This window comes from Stegostoma tigrinum, chromosome 21 (assembly GCF_030684315.1).
Source record: "Stegostoma tigrinum isolate sSteTig4 chromosome 21, sSteTig4.hap1, whole genome shotgun sequence".
Lineage (NCBI taxonomy): Eukaryota > Metazoa > Chordata > Chondrichthyes > Orectolobiformes > Stegostomatidae > Stegostoma > Stegostoma tigrinum.
Genome location: NC_081374.1, coordinates 41,433,723 through 41,457,778, shown reverse-complemented (window position 1 = coordinate 41,457,778; position 24,056 = coordinate 41,433,723). Strand labels below are relative to the sequence as shown.

Sequence of the window (24,056 nt, the reverse complement as noted above, 5' to 3'; positions counted from 1 at the left end):
TCTTTCTCTGCTCCTGCATCCCCCAGTGACACCTCAACTGCTATCACTGACTTAACTAGCTGCTCACTGTTCTTGCAATCACAGGTGGTTTCTCTCCAATATTTGTTGCTGATTGGCTCACTGGTAGACCTAGAAGTAGTAAGTGCAGAGAGAAGCAACCTGAAATGAGAGGAGCAGATCCTTGCATTTTCTTTCCGTTCTGTGTAACGAGGTGACTTCTCTCCCGTTGATGCCTCAACAACTGAATTTTCCAGAAAGGTTTTGGAGACTTTAAGCGTTTGATTTGTCCACTGCCTTCATGTAGTTTGAAAATTGCTTTCCGAGTTCATTCTCCTAAAGTGCATCACTGGATGCTTGCCTCTGCTAAATTTCATCTAGCATTTCAGTTTGCATATTTGTCCTCTTAAAGTTTGTCTTATTCCGTACATATTTGTTTCTAAGTTTTGTCAGTTGCGAACTTTGTAGTTTTGCATTCCGTACCCAAGTTTAGGTGATTATTAAGATCTTTGTGCTGCTGCTAAGCAATACTGCTATATATTCAAGTCCCTTTTTTTTGGAAAAAAAGCTAGTCGTCACTTGTGCTCCTGGGATGCTGCTTGGCCTGCTGTGTTCATCCAGCCTCACATTTTATTAACCTAGTCGTCACTTCTTGACTGCCCAAGTTCAACTTCTTTCGTATTCCCGCCTATCTGTTGCCTTCAATAGATAAGCACTGCAGTTCCATTTTTTTTGTCCTTCTAACATTGTTTGCGCAGTGTAACACCGGGATCCAATACTGGTTGTGATTGAGGTGGGAGAAAATATGAGTAACCAAAAACTTATTGCTAACAGTATTAGATGTGACATTTTTTTACTCTCAACACAATGGTGCTAATATGCTAAATAAGCTAGTGATAACTAGTGATAAGTGTTGCAGTATTCTGTCACGTAATTTCACTCTTCCTGTGCCACTTCCTGCTTTTTCTTGCTGGCAATAGCTGTGATTTTATGCTATTGACACATTCACAAAAAAAACTCTCAACTTCTGTCATATCAGGTATTTGCTCTGCTTGTCTGCACTTGAGAAATTCAGTGTTATTGTTGCAGGTATTTTTGCATTCAGCATAATTGGATAATCTGGGAGCATTGTGCATGTCTGCCAATTTAGTCGATTGTGAAATGGTTGGAATAATTCTCTGTTTCAAAAAAAATCATGCTGGTATCTTGTTGCGAAGGTTTTGAAGAAGCATTATTGCAATTTTGGTCAAGGAATTGAGTGTACTTTTTAATGAAACATTGCTTATATTGTCATTGTATGTGCAGAAACTTTTCAACCATTCTGTTCCCATTTAAAAGTCTGCAAAAATTCTGCTGACTTCAGGAATAAGTTAGGTAATTGATGGAAAATTGGAGCAGATAAAGTGGAATACCCATGAAACGGTTATCTACGTTTGGCTTCTGATGGGGCTGTTCAGGACTATGCCCACATAGGCTATGTATTGAAGACGTTTTCAGCTTTTCTGGTTTAAAATGAAGATCTAATCAAATGAGATTGGCCAGGTTTATTATAAAATAGGTTGGCTGGTTATTCCTAGTGCTAATAATTTCTAATCTTTTCATTTGTTGAAGGATCAGCACTAGGCTGTCATTACATGTTGCAGTTCTGTCCGTTCTCAGTGTTATGAAGGGTGGCCTGACCACATTGACACGTGGAACTCCAAATATTGGATCATGGAATACCTCTGAAGCAAAGAGACCTTTGACTTGTCAGTTAGGAAGAAGTCAGCACGTATTATCGTTGAGATCCTGCAGGCAGGGCGATGGTAGATCCTGTTAGATGGTTCCTTGAGCAGCTGTTTGGGAGAATGCCTTAATACCAGAAGTTGCAAATGAATGAAATCTTTCCTGCAAACAGAATGTCTTGCCCATGCACAATTCCCTCACGGTAGCAAAGGTGATGAAGAGAATATTCGCTACTACCTGAAATATACCTTTGCAAAGGAGGTTGGAAGAGAGATGCAGTGATTTTGTTTTTTTTCCATCTGAAGCAGTTCTTGTGCTCCACTTGCTGTTCCCAGGTGGACACAACCCTCCAAACGTCAACTGTGCCGAGGGAGCCACCACCACAGTGAAAGATGTTTTTTGGTCTACACAAATCTTGCTGGTATTTCACATTTCAAAGTCCAGGCCTGTGTGCTGAGGTGCAGTAGGGAAGAGTCATCCAAGCTGTTAAACCCTTTGGGTTATGCGCCTTGGGTAAAATTTATATTGTGAACGTCGAGAATATTGAAATTGTATTGAGGCAGCTCAGAGCAGAAAATAGTATAAGTATTTGCTAATTTTCAGTATGAAATACTTTGCCCTCTGTTGTATATCTGACATAGTCTTAATACTTAGCGTAATGTTTCACTCAATAAGTATTGTATGAAGAAGTTGAATTTTAATTTTTTTAATGAATAGACCTTTTAAAAAACATATAGTTGATATAACCATACAAAGTAATACATGCATTTTGCAATTAATCACTCAATGGTTACATGAAATACCCTTAAAGGAAGCTACAAACTAGCTTTCTATTTATTTTGCACACTTTTTTCAGTTTCCAGCCGGAGCTTGGTTCTGGTAGCCTTAGCTGGAGCATTGTATTGTTAGGGAAGTTGCAAGAAGCATGTTGGTGTGTAGTAACAAAGATGTCTTTGATGCTTTGACTTTTGGTTCAAGGGCAGGGAAGAAAATAAATGAGGCTTGTGCATTTAAAGAGGACAAATTGTACAGTCAGGTTATGGCCCTGCAAACCATTCTCCTGCATCAGTAAGCCTTAATAAAAGCATGAAACAACTGTCACTGTTGAAACAGTGCCACTGATTCATGATCTGCAGAAAATATGATCAAAAGACTCCTTGCACTCAGCTATAGCTATCTGTAAAAATGCATTTTCTTGAAAGATTGGAGTTATGTGGAAATGTACTGGGGAATGTTTGGATACCACTTATTTGCTAGATTAAAGGCCTTGGCTGCGCAGACTTTTGCGTAATCATACATCTTGCTGGACTGGATCCATTATTAATTCGGGGAAATTGATCAGTATTTTGTTAATTGTTTAAGTGGTTTTCCCATCAAAGTTTTGACTAATGCTAACTTTAATGTTCTTGAATCACCTAATGTAAATTGCTGAGATGTTAGATGAAAAAGAATTTGTCGCTAAGTAGACCATTGTGATGATCTGGCAGTGTGGTTCTGGCACTGCCAAGTGTTTTTATCTACATTTATAATAAATACTTTTCAACTTCGGAAAAGTTTAGTTAAAAACTATTTTAGAATGTTGCCACCTTTGCACCAGTGAAATTTATTTAATACATCCGTGAAGGATGATGTTTCTTGAGATTAAAACTAATTTTTTCCTTTTCCCCTGCCCTAGTTGGTGTGATTCGGTGCCCGGTGTGTCGCCAAGAATGCAGACAGATAGACTTGGTCGATAACTACTTTGTGAAAGATTCCTCGGAAGGAACAAACAATTCTGACGAGAAGTCACGTCAGGTAGGATTGATTCATCTTTTCGGATGAAGTTGAAATCCCAAGCACAGCACTAATAAATAATCAGTGTTAATAATGATGACCGAGTCTGTACATTTTCTGTCCAGCTGCTAAATTAAAACTACATTTCTTTAAAAAGAGAAGGTCACCTGTGGTTGATTTTAAAAGGATGGCCAAAAGCTTGTTGGGCTAAGTTATTGATAAAGTGTGTAAAAGATTTGTAATCATAAGTATAGCACATTGCAGAATTGCTACCCTTTTGTTTCTCAGACAGCAGTCACGTGGCCAGAACATCATTTCAAGCAATTGCTGATGATCTTGAGTGATGCTGCTGTACTCAATGCAATTAACTTGTGTTTTTTTTTGCTTTTCCGCTATGTCGCAACACATATGGAGTCTCTGGCTTATTTGGTTGTACTCTATTCATAAAGCTAGAAAATAGGAGGCAGATGGCTGTCCCAAAATCCTCATCCTACCTTTATGATAGAAGGTTTTCAAATTGAAGGAGAGCTGATTATTATATAAGACCAGGATCTATCCAAAGTTGACTGGGAGCAGCAGCTTGTAGGAAAATCTGTGTTCTGAACAATGGGAGCCTTTCAAAAACAATTGACGGAAATCTACGGCTGATATGTCCCTGTAAAGATGAGTGGGACCAAAAAGTCCAGAGAAGGGGGCTAAGCATCAAGGTTGACTGTTGTACACTGAGGCATGATGGTTATGCAGGATAAGGTAATCTCCTGTGTTCACATGGTCAGTGAGAACTGATATGGTTTTCAACAATGTATGGACTTCCTCTTTATGAAAAATTTACAATCTAATAATTATTTGTTGGTTAAGCTGCCATATCTTGCCAGACATTTTCAGCCTTGTGAATGAACTAAATCTAAAATGCGGGGAAAGAAAGAGACAATCTTGATCCATCTCGGGTAAACTTCAAGGATTCGGGTCAAACTGGACCTTTGACAAGAGATGGTACCAGGATGCTCATCTGAGATGTTTCCACGAACGCAGTTAGTCGCAGACACAACTGTCAAGTTGTGTAGCTTCATTCAAACGTTTTAAAATACTGCAAGATTTTTCATTTCCATCAAAACTTATCATTTCTATCTCCTCTTGATTAATTGTGAAAGACTATGGAAATGTTTAGTTCTCTCTGACTCCTTACAAAAGCTAATGTGAAAAGAAAGAGGTATGCAAAACTATGGATCTCACAACGAAGTTGAGGTTTGGAAATATGTTGTTGTACATGTTCACAGTACAGGAAAATGCCATTTGACCAATTGTGTCCGTACCATCCAACAAAGATCTAGCCCCACTGAGCCCAATGTACAGCCTTCGGACCAACAGTCTGGAGTCTTTGGCAACATAAGTGAATATCTAAGTACAGCTTGCATGCTACGAGAGTTTTTGACTCAACAATTGTTTCAGATTCAACCTGAGCAAAAACATTTCTCCTCAACTTTCCTCTTAACCTTCTACCTCTTAACTTAAACCTGATGTCCCGTGGTTATTAATCTCTGTACTAGTGGAACAATTGCCTTCCTATTCACAGTATGCTCAAATCTTTTACACCTCTATCAATTATCCTATCCAATCTTGCTTCGTAGCTCAGATCTGACAGCCCACGCAGCATTCTGTAAATCTCCTTTATACCCTCAGTAGTTCAATCAAATCCTTCCTACAATGTGGTAACCAGAACTGCATGCATGCATGTATACAAGCCGTCTGCAATACATAAATGTCTGATGATCTCTTATCATGTCATTGCTGTACTCTTGCTGTTTCTTGCAACATACCTTTGCAAGGTAGCATTTTCAACATTGGCATATCTTTAAAAAAGAAAGCAAGAGGGTTGCATTTGTCAATTGAGCAAAATTTGTGGGTGGCTTTCTCTCCAATTCCTCCCTGGATCAACAAGCTTAGTGCCATCATCTTCCTTACAAAGATTACACCACCTAACGTCACCAGCTTCTGTGCCAACTGAAGCCTCATACCAAAATCATATTTTTCTTGTCCACCCTCGTTCTTAATTATCTTTGCAGACCTCCCTATTCTCTAGGAGATTTTTAAAAAATCAGGGTCCTTACCTGAGACAATGTGGTCATGAAGCATGTTCTCCAGTTAACAGCTGATTGCTTCTAGAAGCATTGTGGTTCATATCCATAAGTTAACCCAAGAGCAGTAAAAGTTGTTTTTTTGCAAACCAAGCTGCATACCAATGCTAAACAAAAAAAAACTGCAGATGCTGAACATCAAACAAAAACAGAAATTGCTGGAAGATCTCAGCCGGTCTGTTAGCATATGTGGAGTGAGAGCAGAGTTAATAGTTCAGGTCCAGTGACCCTTCATCTGAAATGTGAACTCTGCTTTCTCTCCACAGATGTTGTTGGACTAGCTAAGATTTTCCCAGAAATTTGTGTGTGTCAGTATGCCTACGTTGACCACTCAGCTATACATCAAGAAACATGTTTTTTGCCTTTACCTGAATGGTAGGTTTGTTAAAGTGCATTATTGTAATTCATCTGTAAAGTAATCTTTCTGATGGGGTTTTATCTATGGGAGATTACTTTTAAATTAAAAGTTCCAAAACTAAGATTTATTAGAAAGACATGCCAAGAAAGGCTTTCCTGTCAAGACATAGCAAGTGTCCAAATAAATCTAGTAGTTCTGAAAGGCAGAAGTGTTAGCTGCCTTAAGACTCATTGTCATCTTTGCAGCCACAATTCCAAACTCAGTGATGGCCTTTCTATGCTGTTTAATTACGATATCCAGCTTTGCATTCTGACGTTGCCCTTGATTTTTGAACTGACTTGAGTGTAATTAGTAGAAGGTTCTTTGAAGAATTCTACCACAGCATACCCAGTCTCATTTCTCTATCATAACCAGTTTGTTCCTCCCAAAGTACAACTATACAATGTTGTATAAAGACATTTTATAAGTAGACATGTTGAACCTTGCTGTAGCTTTTATCTTCTCTCTTCAACTTCACCCCAAAAACATTTCCTGCCATCCTGATGGAAATTGCAGGACCACACATAATGACTCTCGTTGTTTTTGAAGCTCTGAGGCATTTTTAATCTTAATTGATCAGTCTTGAGTTTGAATATTGTGACAGCTCAGTGGAGATGCCTTCTAAAATTCCAGCCCCATTATGCCCAGTATGCACAATTCCCTGATTTACCCTTCACTTATGATTTCACCTGCTTTTGGAGTGTTGCTCCTTTGCCTTGTGATTTCAGTAAACCTGTTGAACCTGATGTCGTGTGATTTCTGAATTTACCTGTCATTAAGACCCATGTTGATAGAATACATGGACTGGGTTTCACTCGCAACAAGAATTGCATGTGCACGCAACCATGGGTACAAATGGGTGTCATGGGCAGAGGGAAATCTGGGACTTCAGTTCAGTGGTCATAGCCCAGCGGATCTGCTGAGATGGTTCTTAAACTGATCAGAATTCTGCTTCTCTGGATGCTTCAGTGGTATGTGGCTGGCTCACTTATCTCTGACTTATTATTTGAAAACATAACTTAGTGCAACTGCTGAAGAAAAGATAAACCGGTTACCTTAATACTTAGTGGGTTTTGCTGGACAGCGCAGACTTATCTCCTGAGCTATTAAGTTCTGAAGGCTTCTCCCTATCTTTACAGCTTTAAGATATTCAGCTACTTGAGAATCAGTCACACAGCTGTTGATAGGCATAAGAGTTTTGTGGTCATGTGTTTACAGACTAATCAGCCACTTGTAGCTGGCTGAATTGTTCTTGATACATACCCTTGGTTGTAGCTTGTCTGCACCTTCTGCTTGGACCAGCAGCTGTATAAAACGTATTTATAATGTGTCAGGTTACTGTTTTGAAAAACTGTAGTAACCCTTGGCCTTAACAGGTACTCCCCTCGTTTCTGTCCACAATTAAAAATGCAGAAAAAATGAAAATACATTTTCTTTAATGCGTGCAGCCTTTTTAAAAAAGTTTCAAAAATGTATTATTTTTAAAAAGTGGTATGTAAATGAAGAAGCAAGACTTTGACCCAGTCATCCTCCTTCATCCCTTATACATACATAGCATTTCTTAAATCTTAACTTACTGCAACAGTTTACATGCTGGACAGTGTAGCGTCAATTATATGGTCTTTTCTAACATTTTGGTAATCTACACTTCAAATGGTTGTAGTGAGCAGCTCCATATGAGTAGTTTCTACAAGTTTTCAACCTTTCACTGAAGGCCAGTGCATTATGGTCAGGATAAATTCTATTTCCTTGTTATGATGTTGGGCATTGACTTCAAAGTGTTGAAGATAGCCAGCACTCATCCCAAAGTTTGCTCTTCTACAGTGGAAAACTATTTGATATTAGTTAGTCTTTAGAGAAATAGTGAAAATGGTTTCCTGTATTCCTTCCACTTATCCTGTAACAAGTCTGTACTTCCAATTGACATTTTGAAAGGATTGGAAAAATTTGAAGTAGCCAACATTGGTTCATTCATTAGTTCTGCCATCAGCTTGTCAAAGTTGGTTCATTAATTAGGATTGCCTCCTGCCTGTCTAGCAATTGTAACCCTTGGTCCCAAGCACGAACTCTTATTATTCAACGTAGTGAGTTTTTGAAATTCCTCTCCGAAAGATATCTCTCAGCTTCATATGTGGTTTCAGTTCTAATGTTCATATCCACCTGTCAAAATTACTTGCTTTATGGGAACATCCTTGCAGGTAGGTTTGCTAGTGCTAGTGGGAGGAGTTTAAACTAGTTTGACAGGAATGTGAGAACAACATTGATGAAGTGGACGCACCTTATGCTACAGCAAAGGAAACAAGTCAGAGTGAGTTCAGCTTTGTCGATTTTCAGGAGAGTAAGGCAAGGCTAGATGATCTTTACTTTAACACCAGGAGTGTAATAGGCAATACTGATTGACAAGTAGAAATGTGATATTGTTGCTGCCAGAGAAATATGGTTGAGGGAAGGGCAGGACTGACAACTCAACATTCTGGGAATCTTTAGGCAAGACACAAAAGGGCAGAAGAGTTGCACAATTAATTAAGGACCCAATTACTGCAATACAGAGAGACTATACCTTGGGAGGGTCTTCACGTGAAGTTTTGTGCTCGGAACGTAGGAATGTTAAAGGGCCCTCACAATACGCGGAGTGTATTATAGGACCTCGTAGTCAGCAGGAAATAGAGAGGCAAATATGTAGAGAGTTTGCAGATGTGTGAGAGTAATAATTGGGTAATTGTACTATGGGATTTTAACTTACCAACATAAATAGTCATAGTCATAAACCATTGAGTCATACAACATGGAAACATGCCCTTTGGCCCAACTTGTCCATGCCAACAAAGTTTCCTACACTAAACTAGTCCTGTTTGCCCACATTTGGCCCGTAACCCTGTTGTAAACCTTTCTTGCCTATGTACATGTCCAAATGCCTTTTAAACGTTTTACCGGTGATTTTCTAGGGGATGCAGGGATGAGGCATATTTTCTCTGCACTTTGTAGCATGTGCGCACACTCTTGTTGCAGTGGAAGGAGTACAAGCCTTGTACGTGGGCTATTTTTTGGACGAGATGTACAAATGTTGTGAATTGATAATAAGGTATTATGAGACTAGGTCTAGATTCATTAATTAAAAATAACAGTTTAAACTAAGTACTGATGAATTCAAATAGAATTTAAAGGTCCTTCGGATTTGGATGGCAGCTGAAACCTTTCACTTGAAATTCCTACGCCACGTGTGAGCTGTGTGTCTTAGAAGACTGTGTATAGCAAATATTTCCAAATGCCTCAGCCCGGGCTGAGGATTTCTGAATTTGAAAGCCAACTGTAGTTGCTGTGGAGAATCAGCGAGAATGGGAGTTCCCCAAGTCTAACTTAACAGTAGGATAGTAATCTGAGTGGTCCAGTAGATATCCATAATAGTTAGAGGAGGCAGGAAGTGCAGGAGTCTTTTAGGTGTGAACCACTCAAAGCAGTGCTTAGTGGGAAGTATTCTATTCTTCCAAAGTGGTAACTTTGGCCATTATTGGATTTGAACGGTGCCGTTGAAATCATGCTGTCGTAAACCAGCCTTTTAGACCAACTGAGCTAACAGGATTTGGTGAAAAAATTAAGGTCTTGAAGATTGCAACCGCTGAATTACAAGCTACACGTTAATGTTGCTTATTAACAAGGGTAGAAAAGGAATATATGGCAGCAGATAAATATGTGGCTTGAAATATGGTGCATGGTAGAAGGCTTTGAATTCACGTTAAGGGTTTATAGGGAGCACATTTCTTAGTGTATCCGGGGAGGGTTTTTATTTGTATCAATATGTAGAAAGGCCAACAAGTGATGGGTTAGTTCTGGATCTTACGGAATGGAGTTGGACAAATGTTCAGTATGGCATTTTAGCGAGTGTGACCAACATGATGCAGTTCAAAATCCTCATGGACAAGGAAGAAGATGGCTTTGGATTGATGGAAGGCAAATGTTATTACAGTAAAGCAGGCTAATGTTAACTGGGAACATCTCCTTGCGGGCAAACCTACAGAAGACTAGTGGGAGGGGGCATTCAAAAAGAAGCTGGGGAGAGTACAGGTCCAGCATGTGGGAATGGTGGGAATTGGTGGGAATATAGAATCGTTAAGTTCAGGGAACCTTGGATGTCTAGGACAATTCAAGACTGGAAGAGGAGAAAGGCAAAGACATTTAGTAAGTCCAAAGGGAGTAATCTGGTTGCGGCGCTAGAAGAATATAGGAAGTGAAAGAGGGCAACCACTGGTGAAAATTCTGAAGCGGACAGTTCATATCCACTTGTAAAAGCATAGGTTAATTAAGGATAGTAAGCGTGACTTTGTCAGAAGGAGGTTATGCCATACAAATTTGTTAGAATTTTTCGCAGTTGTGACCAAGTGTATGGATATGGGAAATTCAGTTGATTTTGGTTTTAACAGATTTCAGCAAAGTCTTTGATAAGACATGGGAGACTGAGGAGGTAAAAGCACATGGAATTGAGAGAAACTTGGTGAGATGGATCAGAAACTAGCTCAGTAATAGGACACAAAGGGTAGTGTGAAAGGCTGTCCGAGCGACTGGAGGCCACTGTCCAGCAACGTGCCACAAGGATCCCTCCTGGGACCATTATTGTTCATTATATACGTAAATAATGTAGATGAAAATGGAGGATTGTTGAGGAAGTTTACAGATGACACAGAGATTGGGAGGGCGGTTAATAATGAGCAGGATGGTTATAGGTTGCAGGAATATGAGAAGGGTTGGTCAGATGGGCTGAGCACTGGCAAATGGTATTTAACCTTGAAATGCATGGTAATGCAATTTGGAAGAAGAAACAAGATGAATGGCAGGCCACTGGGTAGCTTAGAAGAACAGAGGGATTTTGGAATAATTGCTGACAGATTCCTGAAGTTTGCAGAGCATGTGAATAGAATAGTTAAAAAGGCATATGGGACGCTTGCTTTCATCAATCGTTGCATGGAACGTAAGAGAATGGTGGTAATGTTGGAGTTGTACAGCGCGTTGGTTAGGCCACGGCTGGTCTACAGCTGTCTGCAGTTCTGGCCACCTCGCTGTAGGAAGAATGTGATAGCCCTAGAGGAGCTACAGGAGGTTTGTTAGGATGTTGCCTGTATTGGAGCAATTAAGCTATAACGAGAGTGTAGGTAGGTTTGGATTGTTTTCTTTCGAGCAGACAAGGCTTAAGGGGTGGGGCAGTAGGGGGGGGTGACATGATTGGTGTGTATCAGATTGAAGGGTATGGATAAGGTGAGTGGGGAGCAGCTGTTGCCCTAGATTGAGGGGTCACTGACAAGGCCACTCATCCCTTTTAGGTAAGGGGCTGGAGATTCGGAGGCAATTGAAGAAAAAACCCTTTTCACACAGTGAAAGAAATCTGGAATGCTCTGCTTGGTAAGGGAATGGAGCCCAAAAATCTAAAACCTTTCTTAAAAATAAATCTTTGGATGAGCACTTGAAATATTATAACATCAACAAATCAAATGCAGGAAATTGGGATTAGTGCGCCAGTACTGCTAGTTATGGTGGTGCACACTTGATGGGTTGAAGGACTTTTTCTGCCTTGTATGACTCTGACTTCATTCTTCCAAATTCACTATAGCTTTGCCCAAGATGCTTGATCAAATTCCTGAACCTTTACCTCTGTAGCTCAGGCACTAACTTGAATACAGCCAATATGGTTTTCTTTGTGGTGTCATAATTCTGAGAGACAACCTCTGACAGTGAGACATAAATTTCCAGTGTTTTCCCAATCAGCTTACTGTGCATGAGCAGTGCCCAGTCCTCTTGCCAAATTCATTTGTCTAACTGTTTTCTCAAAGGACTGGAAAGTGTCCAGATCGTTTTCCTCAAATTTTGCTAGGGCCTATGCAAGTCCTTACTGGCCTTCAAATTATGACTTGGGGTATTCCCTACCAAGGGCTGCATCAGTATCTGACGTTTCCTGTATGAATTTTCTTATTCTCTGCTTACGCTCATTTCCCTCAGTTTCTGTTCCCTTTGGACTTCTGATTCTAATTTCTGGTTGCTGCCTCTAGCCACTGCGCTTGCGCCTGCTGCCTCCTATTCCTTGTCTTTTTCTCCTGTTTGGAATTTCATCTCCAGTTTTCTCATGCTAGGGCTAATTTAATGGCAACTGAATATCACCTGATTATGATGCTCTCCTTGTATTTCTTCCACTTCCAAATGCAATGCTCGTACCTCAATTATCTTCACATTACCTGGCAGAGCTCGAAAGGTAATCTCCTATTTACTCACCAAGCCAGCGAACCTGCTCTTTAAAATTTCTCTAGTGACAGCCAGGGAGGTCTGTGGCACCTATCGGAAATACTTCTCTGTGCCATGCCTTAACTCATAACAGAACTGGTGTTTTGCTTTATGTATGTTATTTACTAATGCTGCACTCAAATTCTTAATGCTATTGATTCAAATTTTGTCTCTAATCAGAAATCTGACTATAGCAGCATGCTGGAAATTAAGCCCTGTTGTGCCCGAAGTTGTCATAAATGTCAAAAGTTTGTCAGAGCATGCAAAATTACCTAATTTCTGTGTCCTTTCAACCCAGGTTGACAAAGCATGGAGCAGGTTTCTGGACTTATCAAGAGTTATTAGATTCCAATAAATAGATTCCAGCTTGAATTGTCACAATTTTGCTAACTAAAACTCTAATGCCCTTGTATATATCCCTCCCTCGCTATCACATACACAGACAAGAGCAACAGAATGGGTGTTATTGACTGAGGGAAATCTAGGGATGTAGTTACATAGAACATAGAACATTACAGCACAGTACAGGCCCTTCGGCCCTCGATGTTGTGCCGACCTGTCATACCGATCTCAAGCCCATCTAACCTACACTATTCCATGTACGTCCATACGCTTACCCAATGATGACTTAAATGTACCTAAAGTTGGCGAATCTACTACTGTTGCAGGCAAAGCGTTCCATTCCCTAACTACTCTCTGAGGAAAGAAACTACCTCTGACATCTGTCCTATATCTTTCACCCCTCAATTTAAAGCTATGCCCCCTCGTGCTGGCTGTCACCATCCTCGGAAAAAGGCTCTCCCTATCCACCCTATTTAACCCTCTGATTATTTTATATGTTTCAATTAAGTCACCTCTCAACCTTCTTCTCTCTAATGAAAACAGCCTCAAGTCCGTCAGCCTTTCCTCGTAAGACCTTCCCTCCATACCAGGCAACATCCTAGTACTTCTCCTCTGCACCCTTTCCAAAGCTTCCACATCCTTCTTATAATGCGGTGACCAGAACTGTACACAATCCTCCAAGTGCGGTCGCACCTGAGTTTTGTACAGCTTCACCATAACCTCTTGGTTCCGGAACTCGATTCCTCTATTAATAAAAGCTAAAACACTGTATGCCTTCTTAACAGCCCTATCAAGCTGGGTGGCAACTTTCAAGGATCTGTGTACATGGACACCGAGATCTCTCTGTTCATCTACACTACTAAGAATCTTACCGTTAGCCCTGTACTTTGCCTTCTGGTTACTCCTACCAAAGTGCATCACCTCACACTTGTCTGCATTAAACTCCATTTGCCACCTCTCAGCCTAGCTCTGCAGCTTATCTATGTCTCTCTGCAACCTGCAGCATCCTTTGTCACTATCCACAACTCCACCGACCTTAGTGTCGTCTGCAAATTTACTAACCCGTCCTTCTACGCCCTCATCCAGGTCATTTATATAATTGACGAACAGCAGTGGACCCAACACCGACCCTTGCGGTACACCACTAGTAACTGGTCTCCAGGATGAACATTTCCCATCAACGACCACCCTCTGTCTTCTTTCAGCAAGCCAATTTCCGATCCAAACTGCTATATCTCCCACAATTCCATTCCTCCGCATTTTGTACAATAGCCGACTGTGGGGAACCTTATCGAACACCTTGCTGAAATCCATATACACCACCTCAACTGGTTTACTCTCATCTACCTGTTTGGTTCTGTCATTGTAGTTTGTAGGATTTACTGAGATGGTTCTTGTGCTAATCAGAGCACAGCTTCCCTGGATGCTTTCACAGGTTTGCATGTGACACACATTGGCTGGTTCACCTTTATGAAAGGCCTCTGACAAATTTAAAACAAAACTTATTGAAACTGCTGAATGTTGAAAAATCTGGCTATTTTCAGACTTCAAGTAGGTTTTACTGCAGAGAACAAACAACTCCTGAGCTGTTGGAGATCTGAAGGCTTCTCCCTAACTTGCTCAAAACCCCAAGATGTTCAACTACCTGAGAAATCAGTTTCCACTCTTGGTGTGTGTTGTTGATTGTTTGTCTTGTTGCCCGTTGTATTTGCACAATCTTGGCTGCAGCTAATCCGTACATTTTCCTATTACTGCTTGAAACTGCAACTGTGTAAACAGTGCTTGTAATGAATGTCAGGCTGCTTTTAAGAATTACAGTAATCCTTCAGCGATCCTTGACTTTAAAACCATTCTTTTCCTATTTTGCTGCACAATTTATAAATACGGATAAGATGTGGTCTTTGCAATATCTCACTGTAATGAATCTTATTTGTAATTTTCCCTTGAGAAATAACTTTTGTGCCACATCTTCCTAAAAGTGTGCAAATTAGAATGTGTAAATCGAGTGACAGTCCTTTGCCCTCGTGCTAGGAAAAATGTAACTTGAAATAACTCAGCTGAATGAAAGCTTGTATTACTACCTACCCATGTGTCTCGTAAATACTCTCCCAATATAATTTCTCTCACCTTTTCAGAGAAAATGCAACAAATTTAGCTGATGCTCATCTATCGAGGGACATATGTTTGAAGTACTCTGGAGGGTATATAGCCTCTTACTTTGAGCTGTTATTTGTTCTTTAAGAACAATGCATATTTCATGCAGGGTACTAAAGACTTGGATTGAATGTCCAGAAGAGTGACCTGCATTTTAGGGCTGTCATTGGGTATGTACTGTTTATAGACTAATTGTCTTTGGTCATCTAGCATGAGAATAAGTTGGCATTTTCACTATGTCCTAGGCCTCTTCCTGAGGTGATTGAAAGTTCATTTCATTTTTGCTGAACGCTTTTTGCTTAACAGTCTCAGATTAATGAAAGGAGTATTGTCGATAGAACATGACCTATATAAGATTTTTTGTTATCTCTGAAAGATCACCTAATATGCCAATTGGACTGTGGCATTGATTGTCAGTTTATGGGCTGCAAGGCTTCTGATAAAATGACTCCTTTCTTTTCAGAGTATTAGCAACAGAGGCCTCATAAAAGCGTAATTTGGATATGTTGTTATTGACCATTTTAATGATAGATTTGCTACTTAAGAGGTGTGATTTATTTGATGCTTAATCTAGCCCCAGTCCATGAAGAAATAGCATATGAAATACGAGCAGGAGTAAACCATTTTGTCCCTCAAGCCCGCCTTGCTGTTTTATAAAATCTAGGCTTATCGGAACAGGCCTCGTCCTGTGCACCCTCAACTGCTCGATAGTTCAAAAATCCATCTGCCTCCCTTTTAAATACTTGGTAACCTCGCCTCCGCGATTCCTTGGGTTAGAGAATTTCTCACATTTATTGTCCTTTGAAAGAGCCAGTCTCAGTTTTAAATGAATGTCTCTTTGTACTGGAGCTATGTCCCTTTAGTTCAAGACTTTCCAGCTAGTGGAAACATCTTAACATGCACCCTGTCAAGCCCCCTCTGAATTCTATATATTTCAATAAATTTGGCACTCCTTCTCCTAAACCCTAATGAATAAAGTCTTAACCTGTTCAACAATTCTCGGTATAGCAATTCCTTCATCCCTGAAATGAGCCCAGTAAATCTCGTTCAAACTATTGCCAGTGCTAGTATGCCCTTCTTAATTATGGGGAACAAAACTGTACATAGTCTAACAAAATTTTAACTCCAATATTAACTCCAGTTTTGACCCCAGTTTTAACTCCAGCTCCATAGTAATAGAGGCTACAATCCCTTTTGCTGCCTTAATTTTTCACTAAACTCCATGTGTTTCATGGACTAGACAGCCCCCAGCAGATTTTTGAATTCTTTCTCCATTTAAATAAGTTTCCCTTAAGATTCATCTTAAGTCCGTGACACCCCTCTTTTCTACATTAAACTCTACCTGCCAAGTTTTTGCCCACTCGTTCAATCTTGTCCAATATGCCTTCATACCAATTTTTACAGCAGTAAATTTGGATCTATTATGCTCTGCCCCCATCCTCCAAATCGTTAATAGAGTAAATAATTAAGACCCTCGGCCCGATTCTTGTGATTTTTCACCAGTTACATCTTTACAAATTAAAAAAAATTAATCCTGGCTCTGTCATCAGTGTTTTACCCAACCTTAATCCATGCTGATATGCCACCCCAATACAGTGAGCTCCTGCCTCATGCAATAACCTTTTAAGTGGCAATTTTTTCAAATCCAAATGCAGTACATCTAACAAAAGCCAAAAGAACTGCAGATGCTCTAAATCAGGAACAAAAACAAAGTTGCTGGAAAAGCTCAGCAGGTCTGGCCGCATCTGTGAATGAGTAAACAGAGTTAACGTTTCGGTCTGGTGACCCTTCCTTAGAACTGGACCCGAAACATTAACTCTGTTTTCTCCTTCTCAGACGCTGCCAGACCTGCTGAGCTTTACCAGCAACTTTGTTTTTGTTGCACTACATCTAGCAGTTTCCTTTTATTGACTCTATTTGTTATATCTTCAAAGATCTCAACAAATTTGTGAAACATGATTTCCCTGTCCAAAAGCATGTTAAGTTTGTTTGATTGCATTAAAGTTTCAAAAAATATTCTCCTATTTCTTTGGGAAAATGTTAGCATCCGTTATTGATGATTTTGTTGTGCTAACTAGCCTGTAGTACCCTACTTACTGAAAGCAAAATGTTCGAATACTGGAAATCTGGAACATAAACAAAAAGTTCTGGAGAAGCTCCTAGTGTCTGACAGTTGAAGGATCAAATTCGGCTTGAAACATCAGCTCTCCTCAAATGCTGCCAAATGTAATGGGTTTCTCCAGCATTTTGCTTTCGAAGTTTCCTGCCTTATTTCTACCTCCCTTGTTGAACAGGAATGTCACATTTGCAGCTTTTGAAAGTGCTCAAACCCTCCCAGAATAGTATGAATTTGGAAATATGTCAACCAGTACCTTTGTAGCCACTTTCTTGGAAGTAGGTAATCAGATCCTGGTAAAGTGTCCAGCTTCAGTCCTTTAGTTAGTCAAGTGCTTTTTCTCCTATAATAGCAGCTGTTGCAAGATATTTCTGCCTATTAGCAACTTGCTTATCTGATATCTTTTGGGATGTTTGCATTGATTTCCACCCTGAAGAATGATGTAGAATATTGGTTTAAATTATCTGCCATTTCTGCCCTGCAATATATGATTTTTCTAGTCTAAGGGTCTCTCACTGACCTTAGAACCTCTCTTTGTATGTACAAAATAGAACTCTTGGTGTCTGTTTTTTATGCTGCTTTTCTTTTCTATTACTAGCTTTTTAGTCATCTGCTAGTTCCTAAAGTAAAAAGAAAGAATTCACAATCATCTGGTGTATCTCTTGTTTTTGTTGCTTTGTACGCTGTGGCTTTTTGGTTCAATGTTTGATTTGACTGCCTTTATTAACTGCACATAGTTCATACTACTTATCAACTCCTTTTTTGACTGGAATAAATCTTTGTTGAGCGTTAATGAAATATTTTTAACTACCTTCCTATATTCATCTATTTTCCAGCTGGCTTTATTACCACGTTTTTATAAACCTCAATTACCCTTAATTAATTTGAGGACCCTGGTTGGCAATCCAAGTTGGCCTCCCAAACTGCATTTGAAATTCTACCTTGTTGTGATTTCAACATCTTCCAGGGCCCGTAATTATGAGTTTAATTTAGTCCCACCTCATTACAGGATCTAAAGTGGCTTGTTCTCAACAGTTTACATTGTATACTCCTCTCAGAAACAATCTCCGATGTGCCCTGCAAATTCACAATTCATATTACCCGTACCCATCTAATTTCTCCAGTCAATATGCAAACTAAAATCACCCATGACAATTGCTGTGCCCTTTTTAAGTTGACTTCTGGAATTTCCCAGTTTATACCTTTGTCTTCTCATGAGGCAATTCTTTGGGGTCTGTAAGTGACACCCGACTGTTGGTTCTTTCCCTTATGGTTACTTGCTTCCACATCATGATCTGTTGCACCTATAACAGTACTCATCACACTGATACTTCTTTTTATTAGTGATGCTGTCCCATCTCCTTTTTGCCTACTTTTCTGGAACATTGAATACCGTAAAATATTGAATTCCCATCCTGGTTACCCAGCAGCCATGCCTTTGGAATAACTCAAGTCATTTTCATTTATTTCACGTGTGCCTTCAACTTATTTATCTTGTCTCAAATGATGTATGCATTCAGATAAAGAAGGTTAAAACTCTACTTTTTAACCATATTACTTACTCTTTATTTCTGCTGCATTCTTATTTTACTTTCGGCCGCTTCCTGACATTGTGCCTTTGCACTGCTCTGTACCTTTTGCATCCTTGTTTCTGTTTGAATTTTTTTTAAAGCTTCCCTTCAATGTTCATCGAACCGCTTCCAAGCTAATTATATTAACGCAATCCTATTTGAGATTTGCCAGGATGGTTCACATGAAGCCATTGGAACAATACTTTTTTCCTCGTTGCAGTGTCAGTGGATAAGTACAGGACTTGTATGCATTGGATACTGAAATTAATCAAAAACTTGTATAATTTTGTGGCTTAAAATATATATATATTTTGAGAATTGCTATTATTTCAGATCTCTTTTAAAGCAATTTCTTTAAGACAGGGTTGTTTTGAATCGCTTAAAGGTTTGCCATTATTTTGTAGTAGCATACTTAATGTGTCTCTTAGATCATTTGAGGAAGGATGTTCCATCTATTGATTATTCTTGGACCTACAGGTATGCACAAGCTGTGAAGATAATGCAGAAGCCAGTGGATTTTGCGTGGAATGTCTTGAATGGCTCTGTAAGACATGTGTTGAAGCCCACCAGAGAGTAAAATTCACAAAGGATCATACAATAAGGAGGAAAGAAGATGTTTCACCAGGTTAGAAATTAATTTGCCAAATACAGTTCTAATATTGTAGATTTGACCCAACTTTCAAAAACAGAAATGTGGTTTGCTGGAAGGAATCTGGATGGCACTGTGATCATTATCATGGTTTAATGTGGTGTTTATATACTTTGTGCCTACATTTAGAGAGTAAAAGCATAAATAGGAACATGTTAAAGATAGGAATGCAAAAAGCATTGAGTAATGCACCATTTGATCATAACTGGCCATTAGCGGGCTATATATGTGGAGTTTGCACATTCTCCCTCTATCTGCATGGGTTTCCTCCCACAGTCCAAAGATGTGCAGGTTAGGTGGATTGGTATGTTATATTGCCCATAGTGTCCGGGGATGTGCAAGCTATGTGGATTAGCCATGAGAAACGCAGCGTTACTGGAATGGGGGTGGGTTTGGGTGGGATGTTCTTTGGAGGGTTAGTTAGATTTCGATGGGGGAAAATGGCCTGCTTTCTGATCGCTAATTGTAATCTTTTGCAAATTGAACTTCGTTGAGAACATTAACTTATTAAAATACATTCTAGCCCTGTTTTTGTGATGCATGATTTCTTGGGGTCCTTGGTCAAGCTTTTGGCAGCTCTTCAATCACTTTCAGCACCTTGTGAATATGGGTTCTTGGCTGAACTACGCATTTTAATACTTGCCTAAGTGACCAACAGCTCTGGCAAATGTGTCTCTGCCTGATTCCAAGCAGTTATGGGCATAATCTACCAATATCTGTGAGAACAGATGAACCTAAAACTAAACAAGAACAACCTGTCTAATCTCTCTGTTAGATATTTCAATTCATGAAATTAAGTTTTCTAACCTGACCTTTGGTCTGTAAACACTTTAATACCTTTGTTTGTCAGTTGGTTTTTCACCTACCTATGATCTGGAGAAATTAGATAAATAATTAATAGCTCTAATGGGTCCAGGGCCAATTGCAAGCCTCTGGGAATTCAGTGGCTCAATTTCCAAGCCAATAGACTATGTATTGTTTGTTGTTTTTACACCTCCAGTAAACTTGGTCCATCCTTTCTAAAATAGTTATATTACTGAAACACATGACTCTTGAAATTAGACAGCTTTCCAACAAAGAATGCATCACCGAGTTGTACGCCCTTGTTGCAAATATTTTATCAAGATGGTTGATCAAGATTCAAATCAAGACCAAGAGGTAAAAACATGACAAATTTGGCAACTTCAGGATGTCTTTTGAATTGTGCTTTGGACATGGCTTGTACTGAGGAGAAACATTTAGAAACTGACAGTCTCTTTCAAACATATTTGGATACAAACGTTATGAAGGCTTTTTAGTTTAGGTTTTCAAAGTTGCTTGGTTAAACGCCACAGATGTGCCAGGTACAACTTGCCGACAAGTCTGTCTTCTCTTGATATTTGTGGAAATATTTAATTTGCTATTGTATAGAAATAGGAGGATGCTAAACTGAAGAGGATCATAAATGACTTAAATGGATGATCTCATACATGAGATGAGGTAGTTTTTTTGTGAAATGCACAGAAATGGGGCAGTAATTTCAGTGAAAATAAGAATAACAATGATAAACATTGCAGATATCGACAGACTTGAGGTTTGGGTGCAGATAATTCCTGCGATACCTAAAGAGGCTAATTCAGAAAACATGCATTGTCTGATCATTAATTTTCATTTTTTCTATCTGAATCTGAAAAGCTAATTCTGTATGCATTTGAGCTTAAAATCAATTGGCTATATATATATTTTTCATTTTAACGTGAAAGCTGAGCTAGAGCTTCCTGAAAAGTTTGGGGAAAAAAATTACATGATTCCAGTCTCGTGCAACTGTTACATAAATTAAACAAGTTAAATCACAGAGCAACATGAATGTTGTTGTGGTCCAGATTGACACTGCCAAATTTGTTAAATCTGGTTTCAGGCCAGTAACTCTGTTTTGTTTAATGTAAGCAAAGTTTGAGGTCCCAAGTCCTTGCTAAGAGAATAAAACTAAGATTCCAGTTTTCAGCAAATTAAGTTTCACTGTGCAATGTTAGAAAAGTAAAACAATCTATGCTGTAAGTGAGAGACTGACATGAAATGAATCTAAATTAAAATAAACAAAGTCGAATGCCACCCTCCCACCCCACTTTAAATATCCAATACAGTCACAATAGGTAATACCCAGATTTGAGAGTCATCAAATCCCATTAAAGCTCTTTTTACCCTGGCAAAGAATTCTAATTTATCGCCTTCTGAAAATCTAGCTTAGAACTTCTTCAATGGCCAATCTGTCTCAGCCTCAACAAATGCTTAGTCTCGGTAGAACAATCCTTCCTCCCAAGACACAGTTCGTCAGGGTGTCTGAGAGTGCTCAGTGTTCTGAGGAAGGGTCACCGGACCCAAAACGTTAACTCTGATTTTCTCCTCTTCACTGACGCTGCTAGACCTGAGTTTTTTCCAGCAACTGTTCTTTGTTCCTGATTTACAGCATCTGCAGTTCTTTCGGTTTTTATTTGTGTAGTGCTCATGGGTTGTCTAATTTATCAGCATAATTTCAGCTTCAATTAAGTAGCAAGCCTCACTGAGATGTCACTGAATTTCTCTCAGCGCCAGTCTTTCCCAACTGCATTAGGCATTGCTTGTGGGCTTCCTTCACCCCAACAGTCAACTGCAGTGAATGGGTTTTACTATATTCAGTGAATGTTTTTAACTAATCCTCCAATTAATTTCCAAAGTAGTCTCACTAAACTGTCATTACTGCAAGCAATATTATCATAACATTGCCAGCTCAGCAAGTCTACTCATCTGCTTGATCTTCCCATTTCGTTCACTTAACTTCAAAACAGCTCGGCTTTTAACATTTCAAATGTAATAGACCTAATTTGCTAGACCGATTTTTATTCTGTTTTCTACTGTTCATAGATTTTGGTTTTAAGAATTAAGGTTTGTGCCAAAATACATGAACTTTGAACTAAATATTTGCAGCAATGTAATGAATAACCAATGTGGTTCAAACAAAATTTATCACCAAATTATGCAATATTGGTACATGTTACTGAAAACTTGATCAAAGGGGTTCAAGCAACCTCTTTAAATAGGAAAGGAGGTAATTGTGTAGCCTTTCTACAATAACCTCGCCTACCATGGTCACCTGTGATCCTGAATTGCCTAATAATTGGAATTTTGAGTTTGGAAGTAGAAACCTAGCCAATAAATGAAAGTCCCAAACAAAGCTCTTAACTTCACAACCCATCACTGAGGTGCAATACTTCGCAGAGTTAATGCTACCCTTGTTATGTCAGGGTATATCTCCTCAAAATTTTAGCAATTAATTTTGTTTTGAACTATAAAAGTCTAAATTGCACTGAAAAAAGGTAAACTGCACTGGCTTCCTGTCTTCCAATTCTACGTGTCTAAAGGTGAATTTTCTGTTTTGTTAGCTAACCTGTAAACAATCTCTACTTTCATAGCTGCTGATTATAATGAATTTGCAGGGAGCTGTCCTCTTCATTTACCAGAGTCTGCTGAACTAACTTCTTGAATCGTTGTATCCCAGTTACCGTTTGTCGTCCCTAGTTTCAATTTACAATGGCTGCAATTTATGTATTGAAACAAATCCTTTGGGTTATGGTATTTGTCTTGTTTTCAAGTTTATCTGCTAAAGTTGACCATTCACTGGCATTTGAAAATCTTAATTTTTGTAAAAGTGAACATAACGTGCCTTCATGACATGATGAAAAATGCTAGAAAATAATCTTTGTTAGTGGTGCAAATACTGGCTGTAAAAATAGTTCGTGTCTGTCCTGAAGGGGTTTGCATTATTTTCTAAGTTGAAGGAAGTAGCCTACTGTTCAGGATTTGATTTTCATTCTATTCCTTACATTTATTATTTAAACCCCATTCCTATTTAGTTTTGTCTTTTCTATAATGGGGGTCTACTGTTATTGCTGTTTAGTTATGTTTGTGTTACCCGGCAATCAGACCAATCAAAACTCTCATTTAATACAGTTAACATTAACGTGTGTTCCTTGTGTGTTTCTCACCTGCCAAAAAGAAGAATGATAAGCACTCATCATGTTAGCAATCAATAACATTATTTATCTTTTGAAAGAATGGTGTCCCTGCCTTCACACTGACGTTTATTTATCAATTGCCTTCGAAAATAGACTTGGAATTTATTAATTTTCTTCTCTCAGAAGACATACATCACCTAGATTAGTTGTAATCCGAAGGATTGCTGAGGCATTAAAATGGAGGAAACAGCATACTTCAAAATGTGTTGTGTTTTCAGGGAAGATACTGCTCAAACCTTTTTTAAAATCAGAGGATACTTACCTAAGCATAACTTCATGTTAAAAACAGAATTATGAATTGTAATACTGTAGCTTATCTTATGTCACGAAAATTATACTCCTTACTGGTCTTTGATTTCAAATCTTTTAACAAACCGGAGGCTGAAAATGAGCCAACAAGTTCCAGAATGGCATCTTGCATTCTGTAAAATGTGAGACAACATATTGAGATATATTGATTGTTGAATGCTTTTACTTGTCCCAGCTTTATGTTTCATTGTTCAAGAAAGTAAAGATAATTGCCCTGGTTGGAATGAAGGGAAAGGGTGCAAAACAAAAACATGAAACAAGCATCTATTGGATAACCAGCACTGGTCTCTTCCTTCTCCATTTTCAACACCTCCCTCTATCCCCACAGCACCTTCCCATGCGATCGTAGAAGGTGTTACACTTATCTATTTACCTTCTCCCTCCATGCCATTGACATCATCAGACATACCTTCCAGGTGAAGTTGCAGTTTGCCGCTACTTCATATAATCTAGTCTACTGTATTCACTGCATGCTCTCCTTCACACTGCGGAGTGGAAATGCAGACTGGGTGACCACTTTGTAAAACACCTATGTTTTGTCTGTAAAAGTGACCCAGAGCTTCCAGCCGCTTGTCACGTCAACACACCATGTT

General features: G+C 39.1%; 1 protein-coding gene across 2 annotated transcripts in view; it reads left to right on the top strand.

Moving 5' to 3' along the window:
• The window catches only part of trim33 (tripartite motif containing 33), a 142,364-nt gene that overhangs the window by 54,372 nt on the left and 63,936 nt on the right, over positions 1-24,056 (top strand). For both annotated transcript variants that reach the window (XM_048553204.2, XM_048553203.2), the window contains exons 2-3: positions 3,398-3,516; positions 18,952-19,099. In XM_048553204.2, coding sequence (XP_048409161.2) covers positions 3,398-3,516; positions 18,952-19,099 — 267 coding nt within the window. The remainder of the gene's footprint in view (positions 1-3,397; positions 3,517-18,951; positions 19,100-24,056) is intronic.